The sequence below is a fragment of the Salarias fasciatus genome, chromosome 17 (genome assembly GCF_902148845.1).
Source record: "Salarias fasciatus chromosome 17, fSalaFa1.1, whole genome shotgun sequence".
NCBI lineage: Eukaryota > Metazoa > Chordata > Actinopteri > Blenniiformes > Blenniidae > Salarias > Salarias fasciatus.
In genome coordinates this window covers 3,023,349-3,038,647 of record NC_043761.1, presented here as the reverse complement: position 1 = coordinate 3,038,647, position 15,299 = coordinate 3,023,349, and the positions used below count along the sequence as shown (strand labels likewise).

The following is a 15,299-nucleotide window of genomic DNA, read 5'->3' as shown; positions in this document are numbered from 1 at the left end:
GTCGAGGTGCTTGATGGGGAAAACGCCAATTAGCCACATTGTGATGGCGGAGAGAGCAGGTTTCTGAGTAAACAGCGACGGGTCCGGCGGAAGGTTTACCCTGCTGTATAAAGCTGTCATCCAGAGAACGCCAGGGAATGTAAGGGCAGCACAAAATAAGAGGGGCTAATTATAGAGTTGACACCTCTTTCCTTTCACCATTCAAACACATTTTTGGGTTTTTTTTTTCCTTCTCTTTTCCCACATTGTCCAGGAACACATCACCGTCTCTGCTATTTTAGGCGTTTCATTTATCAGCGGCACTGATATGATGCACATATTTAGCACTCTGTCTGCTATAAGAGCAGCACTTTTCAATATCTCACATACGATGCAGGAGCATGCCTCTCTTCTCGCTCGACGCCTTTCGGCTCTGACAGCACGCCGGCGGCTTGTCCCACAGCGAGTTGTTTCCCCGAAAATTAAACTTTCTGATCCTTATTTATCTTTTCAAGCTGCACAAACATCGTTTAGCAGAGCAGCCGCCTTCCTGAAGGGCCTCTTCCAGGTGAGACGGCCTCTCGAGGCGATCGGACTAAAAGCAGGAGCGTTTAATGTGCAACACACTGAATGAAGTTAATTAAAATCTCACTCTTGAATCAAGTGAAGAAGAAGAGTTTGGGGGAAGTTCGCGGCATTTTCGGCGTACAGTGTCGAGAATCGGTGGAACTTTAGAAGATGCCCTTTCTGGAGGGGATCAAGAAAAGGGTGGAAAAATGAGGCTTAAGATAAAAAAAAATGCCACTCAGGTAGATAGCAATCTTTTTTCATCAGCAGATAAATCAGAGGCAGTGACAGAGTAATCAAATTGAGAAAGTCACATAAGTGGATCCTGTCGAGATTTCCCGTCTGGAGCGCCGCGGCTCGACAGCCTGTCAGGTCTGAATGCTCCGAGTTTGGACGCATCTGTTATTTCCGAAGGTTGACTTCTGCGTATTAGCATCTGTCAGCTTTATTTCCAGCGACACCGCCGAGCTCTGGAGTCTCCGATTACTGCCAAGAACGCTGATGGGCACTCGTGACCCGTTTTTGGCACACGGCGTTCCCGCCTTATCTGACGCGGTTGAAGTCGCCTCTTTTACAGGCGCGAGGCAGATCCCTCCGAAAGCGAGGGAACGGACGACCGCGACGAGCCTTCATACCTCAGTAGCTCTCATCCAGCACGTCCCCCAACGGTCCACTGAAGCAGGCTGCTTCCTATCCCCTCCTGAGTTTTGGTACTGCGGTTCCCCGTTGATTAATGCGTGTTGTAATTTCTGCCGTAATGGGCGAAAACTGGAGCAGGTACTGTAAACAGAACAACCCGTCCAAGGGTAACGCAGCTCTGCTGTTTATCATTAAACTCTGAATCACAAGAGTAAGACAGAGTGGTGGGGGTGGGGGGGTGGGGGGCAGTGAAATACAGAAACAATGAAGTGGAACAAATCCAACAGGCACAAGCTTTATCTGGTTCCCTTCGCCTTCTCCGCCTTTTTTCCATTTTTGCTATCTTCCTCAATCTTAATGAGCGCCGCAGCTTTCTATCGGGGGACGGCGCCGGCGCGATGCATCACAGGCAGGACACATGCACGGGGAACGAGGACGGGACGGTAGCAGGGTGACAGTGATGCTGGCGGAGCAATTAAGAGCGCTTAGACAGGCATGCTGATTCAGAGCGCGAGCAGAAGAGCACCATCATGCTCGGGGAAATGGCAGCGGCTCCCAGCCTCTCCTTCAGACGTCGGGCCTTGTGTAACGCTCGCCGTGTGTGTGTGTGTGTGTGTGTTTGTGTGTGTGTGGCAGATCGGCGGACGGGGCCGCGGCTAATTAGGGAGGCTTGACTCCCAGACTCAATCCCTTTGAGTCTGAGTCAAAGTGACAAGGTGGATGAGTCCGAGGCGAGGCCGGCGCCCCGGCAAACTGACACAAATACAAATGAAATTAGTGTCACGACGGCTGTGAGATTCTGCCGACCACCCAGGGAGCAGCTGACCTCCACGCCGTCTCCGGCCCGAAAATATGGAGACAAGATTTCTGTGAAAATAGAAAATGCATTAGTTGTAGATTACAGCCACAAAAATGGGATTTAAGTGTATGAATGCACAGCAACCTCAATTTCTGGCCACTAAAGTCTGATGCAACCAGGCGAGGGCTGCGTCATCCTGAATTATCTTCTGGCAAAATATCAAGAGGAGACGAGAAGTTTTCTGTGTGTTTATCACTGGAGACATTTGGACCAGCAGAGTTAGCATGACGTCGCTCAGTGGATCCAGGAGGATTTAACTCTGAGCTACATGCTAAAGACGTTCAGTGCTCACACACCAGTGATGCTACATGCTAAAGAAATTCAGTGCTCACACACCAGTGATGCTACATGCTAAAGAAATTCACTGCTCACACACCAGTAATTCTACATGCTAAAGATGTTCACTGCTCGCACACCAGTGATGCTACACGCTAAATACGTTCAGTGCTCACACACTAACGATGCTACATGCTACATGCTAAAGCCTTTTAATGCTCACATGCTAGTGATGCTATATGCTAAAGACGTTCGGAGCTCAGTCACCCCAATGCTACATGCTAAACATGATTGGGTTATGACTGATACACTCATCATAACAAGCTGGAGTGTGTGGCGGCGCGTGGCAGAGCTCAGTCTCTCGGTCGTTTTGTAATTGAGTGTAATTTTACAATCAACCATAATTGGCTCCAGGTTGATGAAAATGTTTCATAATCTTAAGTTTTGTTTCCTGACTTTCCCAACTTGTTCCATTCCGCTGCGCCGCACTATCCTCGTCCTCCACACCCTTTGGGCAGCAGTCAAATCTTCAGAGAGCTACGCAGCCAGAGTGATTTTAACAGGATTAGGTTTCTCCCGCTCTGCGAACTTTAGTCAGATATCCAGTTGTAATTGCTCGCTGGTGTGAGTGAAAACGTCTGGTCTTGAAATGGGTCCAGAGCGGGAGGCGGCGGCGGCGCCCAGTCACTGTAGCGAGGCTGAGAGCCTGCTTGCATAACACAGCGTCATTATTCAGACACATCGCATTGCATCACATTAGCTGGAGGTGACCTTCGCGTTTATTTCATCTTTCGTTTTTCACTGGTCATGTCCTAAACGCTTCAGTATTTATGTTTTGCTAACCGCCGTCCCTTCCCCCCCCTCTCTCTCTCTCTCTCTGTAATGTGACACTTCGCTCTTGTTCCTGCTGAGAGCAGATTTTAATTGAACATCGCCTGAAAACAGAGGCGGTGGTGCAACGCGAGCCGGGGCTCCGCTTCACCTGCGTGAAACGATTACTGAGCCGCTACGTGAACACGGCGGCCGGGCGAAGAGTGCGGCCGCGTCCACGTGAAACCAGTAATGAGCCACAAAGTACCGGGAGAGCCTCGCCAGCCGGCTCATTACCATGCATAGTAGCACGGCGCGGGGACAGCAGGGGGTCCCAGAGGCAATATGGAGACGGATACCGACTATATTGTCGCTCCCATGGGGAGGGGACACGACTTGGGAGATGCTCGTGGAAACAATACGGCCAGGGACGATAGCGGCGCATGTAATTTCACACGCAGTGGTGTTCCTGGCGCCGTCGCTTTTGGAGTTCCCCGAATCAGAGCTCCAGAATGGATCGCATCAGCCAAGGAGGAAAGAATGCGCCGCATTGTGCAAGAACAATCAGCGCCGTTCTATTTCTGCCCACATGAGACACACATTAGATAATCAAAAAGTGGGCCTGGTTTTCTTTCTTTTTTTTTTATGGGGAAGGAATGGAAATGTCAATACACTTATTCCAGCTCAGAGGATCTCTGGACGCGCTGTGTGGAAAGAATGATGTGTGTTCTGCTGGCTTTACATTATCATGTCCGCTGCTTTGGCCTCTCGCAGGACGCCGCCGGCCGGCTGGCAGCGCCGCCGAGCATTCCGCCGGATAAATGACTCGCCTGCCAGATGTTGGCTAATACGTCTGTCTGTCTGTTGATTACGGCTGCCGCGGACGTCCTTGCTGCCCAGAGAAAATTGTCTGTCGTGTAACCGCTAACAGACGCCCGGGACGGTCTCCACCGGGAGACGGAAAACAAGCTCCCTGGCATGGACGTCTTCAGAAAGATAATGACGGCGGTATTTTTAGATCAAGGTTGCTGATAACGGCGGATATTTTGTGCTGATATTGGACACACATCTGATGCTAAACCGTAATAAGTCCCTAAAAATCCCCGTTGAGAGTCCAGCTAATGAAACGGAGCGAGGTGGGGTATCAGCTAATGCCGCCGCTCCACTCCTGAGAAGCAATTATGATTAGAAATATGGAAATCTGTTAATTAAAGCCAAATCGACAGAGGATAGAGGGCGCAAGGTTTTTCCAGTCATGGCTGAATTATTTGTGTGAAGTAAAACGTTTAGCGCCGAGCGAGATATCAAGCGTCTGACGAGGCGGCGTTAGGATTTCTGTCGAGTCGCGGCAGCTTGAGAGCCTCTCCGTGTGACGAGAGCAAATGGACTGGAGCGCGTTGTTCATTCACGGCTTGATGTTTTCCAGACAGGTTGTGCAACTTTGCTCAAAATGAGTTGAATTAATTCTAAATCTTGTGCACACGGAGCAAAAAGGGCTCAGGACGGCCCTCGAAGTGCGTCGGTTGAACAGATTTTGGGGTGGGATGCGGCAGAAGAAGAGGCGAATCCCGGCGAATCGCCGGCGAACAAAGCAGCAGAGGTCGAATGTGACACTGTCATTTTTCACAGATGGCGTGGAGCAAAGTAGCCGGAATATCAATTGACGAATCTCTGAGTATCATGAGGAGATGTGGGGGGGGGGGGGCGGCGGATAGAGGGCACCTTAAAACAACAGCCCTGCTCTGCCGGAGATGATTCGCCGTAAATCAGCGTGGATGTCGTTTCTATAGGGTGGCGCGTTAAGGTCATGTCATAAAAAAAAAAAAAGAAGAAGAAGCCGGTGCCTTTAGCTGTCCAGGCTCCTGACAGCTCATCAGCAGACGCTCACTTTCACACAAATGGGGTTTAAATGTTTCCCTGAGCTTCAGCGGAGCTACTGGGGCGTCCAGGACCTGTCCCAGTGTCACCGGGGCCCCCGGGGGACGCCGGGAGCCGGGTCTCTCCTTGATTAAAGACCTCAAACCCATTAAAAATGTGTTTTGTAACGCAGCGCGGCGGTGATGGGAGGCGGCGCTAATTAGGTTCCTTCTAGCATAACTCTGTCATCTTACCTATTAACAGTTCCAGGTATTGATGTGTAGAGAATGAGGTCGAAGTGAAATTCCATCCTGCGTGACGAGCTCATGTACAGCTGCAGTTCATCAAGGCAGCTAAAGGTGGTGCATCATGGGAAGACGTTTTGAGATTTTTCTGAACTAGAGCGGTGACTCGGAGACTTTTTGTATTATAATCAAACAAATCTAATTAAAAGAAGACGGTCGTCCCACCTCTGATTTTCAGGGGTAAAACATTTATCTTTTAAAAAAGGGCGAGTTGGCATTTAATTGTCACAAAATCACAAAGTTGCAATTTTACGGTAAATTGAATTTACCGTATTTTCCGCACTATAAGGCGCACGTAAAAGCCTGTCATTTTCTCAAAACCCAACAGAGCGCCTTATAATCCGATGCGCCGTTTTTGCAGGAATTACGGTAATGAACCTGATCACATGAGCTACCAACCCCTGCTGGCTTTTAGCTAAGCTAGCCAGTTCAAACAGAACGGCTAACACCAAGCTTCAGGCACATTCTCCACCTCCAACCTGTCAGTCCAGTGTTTCCTGCAGGAAAAAAGTTTGGCCGGGGGGGGGGGGCTAGCGGCTAGCACTAGCGTGAGGCTTTGGACGGGGGGAGTGTGAGTTTTTAGACCGTCGAGAGGGGGCTAGCGGCTAGCGCGACGCTTCTTTGGACCATCCGAAGGAGAGAGAGCGCACACTGAAGAGGTCTGGCGGAAACCCTGCAGTCACCATAATCACACATTCTATACATCCTATGTGCCCCATATATGAATTATTTTTTAATAAAAGCCATTCATTGACTGTGTGCCTATTAATCCAGTGAGCCTTATAGTGCGGAAAATGCGGTATATTAAAAGTGTACAGCTTACTTGTAAATGTGTTTTTTTGAAACGTACTTAAAAAATGTTTGCATGGGAATAGTAATTCTGAGTCAAGATTTGCTTAAAAAATGCATTTATTCACCTTTATTTATTTCACTTAAGCTCTGGGGGTTTCTGATTGGACATCGGGAAGTGATGTATTTATGTCTCCAGGAATTAAACAAACTCCACTTCCTGCTTCTTTTCTTTCTTGATCAACTTTGATTCATCTTTATTCTTCTACCAATGTAGCCAACATCACAAAAAAGATTGTCCCAAAAGAGTTAAATAGAAAATGTCTTCAGTGAAAGAATAGATTCTCTCCAGTTTACAAAAGTAAAAATTGAGTCCCTCTATGAAAAAGGTTGAAAACCACTAATTTAAATGAAGGTTTCACTGTCCAGTATTCACATTTCACAAAATGCAGCTGAGCTCATTACATTAGATTACTACTGAAGAACCGTGCGCAGGTTCTTCTTCATGTTTGCAGATTATTCCAGCTTTTATTTGGAGGCAGTTTTCTGCTTGTTAACTCTCCATTACCGCCTTCGCTTCATGTCCACTTTACACAAGTACCGCCGGAGAGGCGAGGCTTCGTCACACCTGTGAAGGAGCCGCTTTTCCCATCCTCTCATGCAGAAGGCTGCCGTCCCACGTTTAATGAGAGGACATTCACAAGAATTTAATACTCAATTAGTGAACGTGAATCTTATCGCGCTGGAGAGGTTGGCCGCCACTTTGGACCCGGAGAAAGCTTCCCTGTCAGGCGGCGAGAAGTCCTCCAAGAAAAATCAGTCCCCAGTGATGATCGCGATTAGGACGGACTCAAAAAGGCCCTTTCAGCTCTAATTGGAGACACTGACCTCGCACCGAGGGCGGAAACGAAGAAAATCCTTCATTTGCACTTCCGCCCAAGTCGACCCACGTCATGGTTTATCCCAGTCCGTGGTCGGATTTTACCTTTCCTCATGTTCTGATCAATGCTACTTGCTTGAAGAATAGAGAAAACACTGAACGAACCGTCGAACGGCTGCCTTGAGTGCCTGTTGCTCTGTTGGAAAAACAGTTTCTACCTTCTTCTGGTTTGTTATGAGGACTTAACGTTGGACCGAGCTCTCCTTAATTAGCTCTATAGGGTAACTTCTTAGATGGTTGAACAGTTCTGGGAAGTTCATTTCTGAGTTGGAGCGAGACTCGCTGTGCGTTTCCAAAAGGCCAAACAGACACAGAGAACTCGGTGGATTTGAATGTTTTCCTCATATTTGGGCTTTTTGTAATTAAATCCTCAACTCGTCCTGCCGACCAGGAGAGGCTGAGCACGACGGCGTTTCAAATCCGTTTCAAAGCCGTGGTTCCAGTGAAACTGGCCGCCGGCTTCCGTCCAAATGGACGCGACGATCTTTCAAGTTGAAAGGAGCAAGTCGCTCCAGCAGGGGAGTCCCGGTGGAGCGATGCCTCCGCCCTCGGAGAGGACGCTTTACAGAGTTTGCTGAGAGGATTACATATCGCTCCTGGACAGGGAATGCCCCGGGATTACACAGGTAGCGCTCCGGTCTGTGGCCGGAGGGGAAAACAGAAAAGACCACGTCAGGGAAAAAGAGGGGGACGGATAAACGACTTCATTCTTTCCCCGGCATAAATATTTACAGCGAATCTCTACAGACATCTGTCAAGATGCACCAGTCACAGTCGGATACCTCTGAGACGGCGGAGAGAGCTCAAGGAAATAAATGCAAATTTGTAATTATACTTCTGCTCAGGATTCAGAGCGTTTGGTCGCCATGTTGCCGCCGTGCCGCTTTTTGGCTGGATGGTTATCGAAAGAGTTTTCATTTCCTGCATGTCTTTTTTTTTCCTTCTTCTTCTTCTATCAATGTTTGAATGCATTTCTCCGTCTGTGTTTATTCGGTTTGCTATTTTTTTCTTTTTTTTTTTATTCAGTATTCCTTTCCGAGCGACGAGCAGGGGAGTGTTTTACAAACACACAGGATAAGATGAGCCAATATTTACCTAAGCAGGAACTTAACCTCACAGTCGACACCAGCAGGATGCAGCAGATTGCTCGGATGAGGAAAAAGACTCCGGTTATATTTAGCAGCCATGTTGATACGAATCAGGACTGACCTGCCTAATTAGTCTAATTATATTAACATGTGTTTTCAGGGAAGTAATAGATTCTTTTTTTGTTTGTTTGTTTGCCATAGAGAATCCTACAGCTCACAGGGAGAGCGAGGGAAATTGTTTCCTTGTTCCTTATTTGCTTATATGAACGAAGTGCAATGCCGCTGAGAGGCGCGCTGAGTGGATGTGGATGCCCCCCCCCCCCCCCCCCCCCCCCAGCGGACCGGCTGCACTGCAGCAACCGGCGCGTTTTGCATTCCGGTCATGCAAGTTGTGCAAACAGCAACTAAACAAAGGGCCTCGCTCTGCACCCCTTCCCTCTGGGGATGACCGGCTATGAAAATGCATGTGAGCCGGGGGGGCAGGGGGGGGGGGGGGGGGGGGGGCTGCCGATCCACTCCGGACTCAGAGAACTGGGATTACGGATCCCGGGCAGGCAGGTGGATGCACCTCCAGAAAGCATCGACCCATGTAGGTGATCATTAGGCGCTTAAATACTTTTGGTAATTTATGCCCAAAAATCAAATCGTCCTTTACTTCAGTAATATTTGGGTTTAGTTTGCCGTCGTTCAACCAGGCTGGAAGTCCACCACAAACAGTACCGGGGGGGTGGAGGGGGGCGCGGCGACGGAGGGTGAGGCTGGCCTTCTGTGTTTCCCAAAGGGCATAAGCAATTTTCAGCTCTAGTGATCCAGCTCCAGGAATACCGAAGTCTGAACACAGAACAATACTCAAACTCATTTATTCACATCCCCCCATGGCAGAAACTGACTTGTCACTCTTTTTTTTTTTTTTTTTTAACTACACTAAACAAAAACTGTAAATTTAGAATCCCACGATTGCGTCACACGGCAGCAGAAGTTCAGGGCCGGTTCGTAGACGAGCCGCCGCCGCCGCCGCGCTACAGGTCGCTCCAAGTGTTTTATGCTAATCTGCCGAGAAGCGTAATGAGATTGACAAAAACCTGAATATTCATCTCTCCTGGATAATAATGGAGGTGTCACTCACGCCCTGATGGGGCTCCGTCAGATGCGGCGGCGCCGACTTGCAGGTAGGCTCCGTGATTGATAGCTATGCTAGGAGTGCCACCGCTGCTCGCCACGGGCGGCGGCAATTGCACTTCTGCTCAGCAGGCTGCAGCGCCGCTGTTTTCAAGAGTCAACACCGGAGCGCGCGCACACACACACACACACACACACACACACACTCGTCTCCTCAGCACAACTTCTGTATCTCAGGAAGATCAGACGAAGGTGTTCAGCAGAGATTCGTGTCATATTAGCATAAAGCTCAAACCTCAGCTTTGCGCGATGCTGTAGGAATACAGACGACTGGCTTTCCCTGGAGCTTTAACGCCACTTCCCGTCTCCCAAAGCTCCCGCTCTGTTGCGGCAGAGATTTCAGGTGTGGGACGAGGCTTACGGCGGTCGGAGGTGGACAGGAGCAGCTGAGGGAGTGAACCGCCTCCGACCATCTCCTCTAATCCGCCCGGATTGACCAACCAAAAGTCTGTCCCATTTGTATTGTTAGTGTTTTTTCAATGTAAATCGGTGGACTTAAACATTTTATGGGGATTAAGCCAGCTTAGCTCCGTGCCTAATGCAATGATTAGGGATTTCTGCCACGGCAGATAAGTGAATGTTCACTAGTTACTCAGCCGCGGGGCTCAACAGTGACAGACCTTGCTCCAAAACGGCAAAAAATATTCAGCTGTCGTTGCATAATGTAATAATACAAGACTTTTTGGACTCATATTCCATGATAGATGTTCTCAAATGAAAACATTAACAAATATAGTCTAAGTAGGTTCAGGTTTTGTCTTCTGTTTTCATGCTAGTTTGATTAATTGATGATTGTAAATTGTCCATTTTGATTAAACCATCTGGTGCAAATACAGTGAAATGTCCAAAACCATGAAATATGCACAAACTTCTTTCCCGAACTGACCCTCACAGCATGGCTTTGAGCTTTGCAGTAGCTGTATTTCTTGTGTTGTGTTCCCTCTTGAGAAATTTGTTTTGAATATCAATATTTCTTTGTAATTCTTACAGTTTCTCTTGCTGGATTGGAATCTCTGATGGGCCGATTTTGAAGTAAAGTCTCACTCAGGGAAGCAAAAACAGAATCGGGAGGAAAAAAAAAAAAGACAAATATGGCCGCAGGTGTCTGTTCGCAGACAAGTGAGTCACGCCGTTTCTGCAGTTTGTCTACACTTTTCACACCGAACAAATGGTTGTGATTGAGCTCCAGGTGTTGTCTTGACAGTGATAAATTTATTGTGGTTTTCACTGAAGCAGATTTCCCAAGGTTAGTCAAGAAAATGTGGTTGCAGGTTGAACGTGACGCACAAAGTGAAAATAATGAAAAACCGCTAGACTGGGGCGATTGGTGAACCTATTGGTGGAAAACAACGTTTTGGCTTCAGTGGTCAGGAACGGTTCTGCATTTTCCGTCGTGTGCAAACGTGGCTTGAAACTTGTGTACTTCCACGCAGAAAACGGGATCTGTTGGGATAAAAGCTGAAACGCTGCTTCAGCTTGATGTTATTTCGTCCCGAGAGGCGATAAGTTCACCCAGAAGTGTTGTAACCAGCCTGCAGACGCAGAGCAGACGAGCTGCTCCCAGCTTCACGATACGCAGAACACGACGGCGCTTTCAGAATCAGAGCAAGGTCTCGAACGCAGACAAACGTTTAAGGTTAAAAGCAAGAGCTGGTGGGTCACTCGGGCATCAAAAGACTTTTATATCGAGCTGTGTGAAGAAAATTTTTATGTGCGAGTTGAAAATCGACCTTTGAAGATATAATGTCGGCTCCAATTTTTGTCAATAATTCCTTTTAGTTTCAGCTCAGCTAAACAGCATGTGCCAACGTTGCATAGCTTAGAGGAAACCTTGAAAAAGCCGCTAACTGCAGATATCAGGGTCTGAAATGGAGACAGACGATGTGAAGAGGCTCCGACTGAAGCATCAAGCTGCTCATTAAGTATTGTGTTTTTGAAAATGTATCCATCAACATGGATCGACACACAAAAGTGCAGAAAATAGTGCAGCTCTCAGCTTCCTGCTTGTTAGAAATAGATGAATTCAATATGTCTTGAAGTGACAGGGATGTTCATTTTTCATGGCTTTCATGGCTTTCTTGAGATTTATGTTGCTCGAGCTCCTTTGTGGGTTCATCTCTTCTTTCTTTTTTGACATGTGTAGTTATACTACCTGCTTCTCATGCCAGCAACTCCTCCGCCATTTCTCATGACTCGAAACAAAAATCCAAACTGCCCGAAATGAGATCAAATGAGACCAGATTAAACCACGCCACGTACTTCATACCAACTTCTCTGGACCGTCGATAACACACGTTGAAATTGAGTAACCGTCAGATATTGAAAGTCGAAGCTGTCCCCCGTTGGCCCGTCGTGACAGTTCTATGCAGAATAAATCCAGTCGTCGCGTCCCTCCGGAACGTTCCATCCCTTTTAGTGTCGCCTTGTCCCCAAACCGAAAACAGGCGTCTAATGGAGGGGTGATGTCGGGACAAACGCGTGCTGGATATCTCCGCTTCGCATCACCGAGCTAATTGGTGTGCAGCCAAATTTGTTGTTGGACGAAATGCTTTTAGGTAGGCTAAAAGCTGGCTGGAAACAGAAAAGGTCGCGTTGATGAATCAGTCAAATGTTTTGTTTTTGTGGTCTGTTCCTCGGACCCTGTATTGAAAAGTGTTCGTGACTGAAGCTAACTGCTGTAATGTCGTCACCGGGGAATTCAGTGCTTTCATGAATTACTTGTTTATTCTGCTCATGGACACAGTTTCAAGCATTAAGCATTACCGTATTTCACCTTTCGGTGTCATTCAGAAGTCCTCCGATGACTAAAAATTGCCAAAGCTGCCACAGTCATCCTTTTGCACCGTATTACAAATCCTCTCCTCTCTTTTGTTCTCTTGCAGGTTCCTTCTGAGTGGGAGGTGGCAACAAAAGACCAAATGCCATGGATGTATTCAATTTCACATATCTGAATGCCTCTGAAGGCAATGACACAGAAGTTGCTGAAGAAAGCGAAAGCGCCTACAAGACTGTGGAGGTGGTGTTCATCGTGCTGGTGGCCGGCTCGCTCAGCTTGGTTACAGTTATCGGAAACATCCTGGTCATGCTCTCCATCAAAGTTAACAGGAACTTGCAGACTGTCAACAACTATTTTCTGTTCAGCCTTGCTTGCGCCGACCTGATAATCGGACTGTGCTCCATGAACCTGTACACGGTGTACATCGTGATCGGCTACTGGCCCCTGGGGCCCGTGGTGTGCGACCTGTGGTTGGCCCTGGACTACGTGGTCAGCAACGCGTCCGTCATGAATCTTCTCATCATCAGCTTTGACAGATACTTCTGTGTCACCAAGCCCCTCAGCTACCCCGTCAAAAGGACGACCAAAATGGCGGGGATGATGATTGCGGCGGCCTGGGTCCTCTCGTTCATCCTCTGGGCGCCTGCCATTCTCTTCTGGCAGTTCATCGTCGGTGGGCGGACAGTGCCTGAAAAGGAGTGCTACATCCAGTTCTTCTCCAACGCGGCCGTCACTTTCGGCACCGCCATCGCCGCCTTTTACCTGCCCGTCATCATCATGATTCAGCTGTACTGGCAGATCTCCAGAGCCAGCAAGAGCCGCGTGAAGAAGGAGAACCGCAAGCCGTCGGGCGCCAACCCCGAGCCGCTGTCGCCCGGCCAGAGGAGGAACAACACGCCCAAGCCCAACAACAACAACGTGCCGGGCGAGGACGCGGCGCATTCGCACAACCAGAGCGCCGACGACGGCGCCAACCAGCACGACGGGAAGCTGCAGAACGGCAAGGGGCCTTCCTCCACCGCCGCCGACGGGGAGACCGAGGGGGACGAGGCCGGGAGGGAGAACTGCGCTCCCGGCGAGGAGAAGGAGAGCTCCAACGACTCCACGTCCGGCAGCGTGGCGGCCTCCAACCCCAAGGACGAGGACCCGGCGCCGTCCACCGCCAACTCCAGCGCCGACGCCGGCCCGCCGCTGCCGCGCCAGCGGGCCAAGGCGGGGGGCTCCAAGCTCACCTGCATCAAGATCAAGACCAAATCTCCCAAGGGCGACTGCTACACGCCGTCCAACGCCACGGTGGAGATCGTCCCCACCACGGAGAGGCAGAACCACGTGGCGCGCAAGATCGTCAAGATGACCAAGCAGCCCCCCAACAAGAAGAAGAAGGCGGCGCCGTCAAGGGAGAAGAAGGTGACCCGCACCATCATGGCCATCCTGGTGGCGTTCGTCGCCACCTGGACGCCGTACAACGTGATGGTGCTCATCAACACCTTCTGCTCCAGCTGCATCCCCAACACTGTGTGGACAATCGGCTACTGGCTGTGCTACATCAACAGCACCATCAACCCCGCCTGCTACGCCCTCTGCAACGTCACCTTCAAGAAGACGTTCAAGCACCTCCTGCTCTGCCAGTACAAAAACATTCGCTCGGCCAGATAAACCGCCGTCTGTGTGTGTGTGTGTGTGTGTGTGTGTGTGTGTGTGTGTGTGTGTGTTTATGTGATCCACTGGTGTGTTTTATGTGTGGAAGTGTGAGTGGCGCCATGTCTGTGAATCCATTTTCTATCTTTTCGTTTTTGTCATTACTTTTCAAAACTTTTCTCTAAATAACCGGTTGTAGCACTTTACACAACTTCAACTGAAGCCAGTTGCGTTGAGACGTGTCGTGCAAGAAGCAGCACAGGCAGAAGAGGACGGGCGTCACTGACAGTTGCATGCTCAAAAAAATATATATATAAATAAAGAAGTTAGTGTGCAGAGCAGCGAGCGACGAAAAATAAACAAAGATGGAAAACAGATCTGTGCTGCGAAAAAAAAAAAAAAACCTTCACAATGGGAAAATAGGGCTGACTGAATTATCCAAACCTCATAAGTTTGGCGTTCAGTGAAGATACCTGTAGATAACTGTACATATCGGTGTGTGTATGTGTGTGTGTTTCCTCTCGCCCTCCGCCTGCCTTCACTCCGCCTCTGATCATCATCCTCCACTTCCAAAGCAGCAACATGTAGAACAAATCCCGGAGCTGGAGACTCATCTGACGAAGAAATTTAGAGCTTAAAGGTAAAAAAATGAAGTTATATTGCAGCTTGATTAAAACTTAACATCGATAAGATCAATATGGATCACTGCAGCTACAAGCCAGAAATTCTACCGCAGCTCAAGCTGTAAAATTCAGGTGAAACCTGCGGCCGTGTGCACAAAGCACACACACACAGCAGAGGTGAATGGGAACGCCTTTATGTCTGAAATAATGAAAAACTCAAAGGAAACAAATCACTTGATCAGTTCTAAAGGATGAAAACCAGCAAATAAGGATCTTTTCTATGAAATAAGTTGAGATCATTGGTTTGTGACGCCCCCCTCGTTCACAGAACTGCATTGGTTTCGGTTGTAAATGAGAAAATCGGCTCATGTCTGCAGACGCGAGCATCGGCTCTACGTGACGGTTTAGCTTCATGTAGCATCGAGGATTCAAACGGCGGCGAACGGCTTCGGTCGGACGGGAGGGAACTTCCTACTTGCACTTCTCATGCTTTCCGATTCCACGAGCTTTAATCATTTATTTATTCACCGCAGAACAAAAATGTACACAAATCCAGTCATTTGTTTTTTAAATCGTGATGCAGAGATTTTCAGAGTTCTGGTTAAATTCCAGCTGCCTTGTTTTTTTTTTGTTTTTTAGTGGATTCATATTTTTATTTAAAGAAAAAAAAACTCAACTGAATGCGACCTGTCATGTTTTATTCCAGCAGTTTAACCGAGAGAACAAACAAACAAACAAACAACAACAACTGCCATAACTAGAGGAACGCCGCGCGGGATTGTTCAGTCGCACTGTTTGATTTGCCGTCGGCGCGCACGTCGCCCGTCGCCCGTCGCCTCGGCTGGCGCCGCCGACGGGACGTCAGACGCTTGTCGCTGGTTTCACGGCAGCTGGGAAGAAATTCATGTCTGCCGTCAGGATAGTGAAGAAGAACCCGCCCACTCGGCGAGGGGAGCAGGTGGTCGGAGCTCAGA

The 15,299-nt window shown here is 48.7% G+C and overlaps 1 protein-coding gene across 1 annotated transcript in view; it reads left to right on the top strand.

The window, feature by feature from the left end:
- The window catches only part of chrm2a (cholinergic receptor, muscarinic 2a), a 71,144-nt gene extending 57,420 nt beyond the window's left edge, over positions 1–13,724 (top strand). The window contains exon 3 of the mRNA XM_030113459.1: positions 12,171–13,724. Coding sequence (XP_029969319.1) covers positions 12,212–13,720 — 1,509 coding nt within the window. The 5' untranslated portion in view covers positions 12,171–12,211 and the 3' untranslated portion in view covers positions 13,721–13,724. The remainder of the gene's footprint in view (positions 1–12,170) is intronic.
- Positions 13,725–15,299: the final 1,575 nt, after the last annotated feature.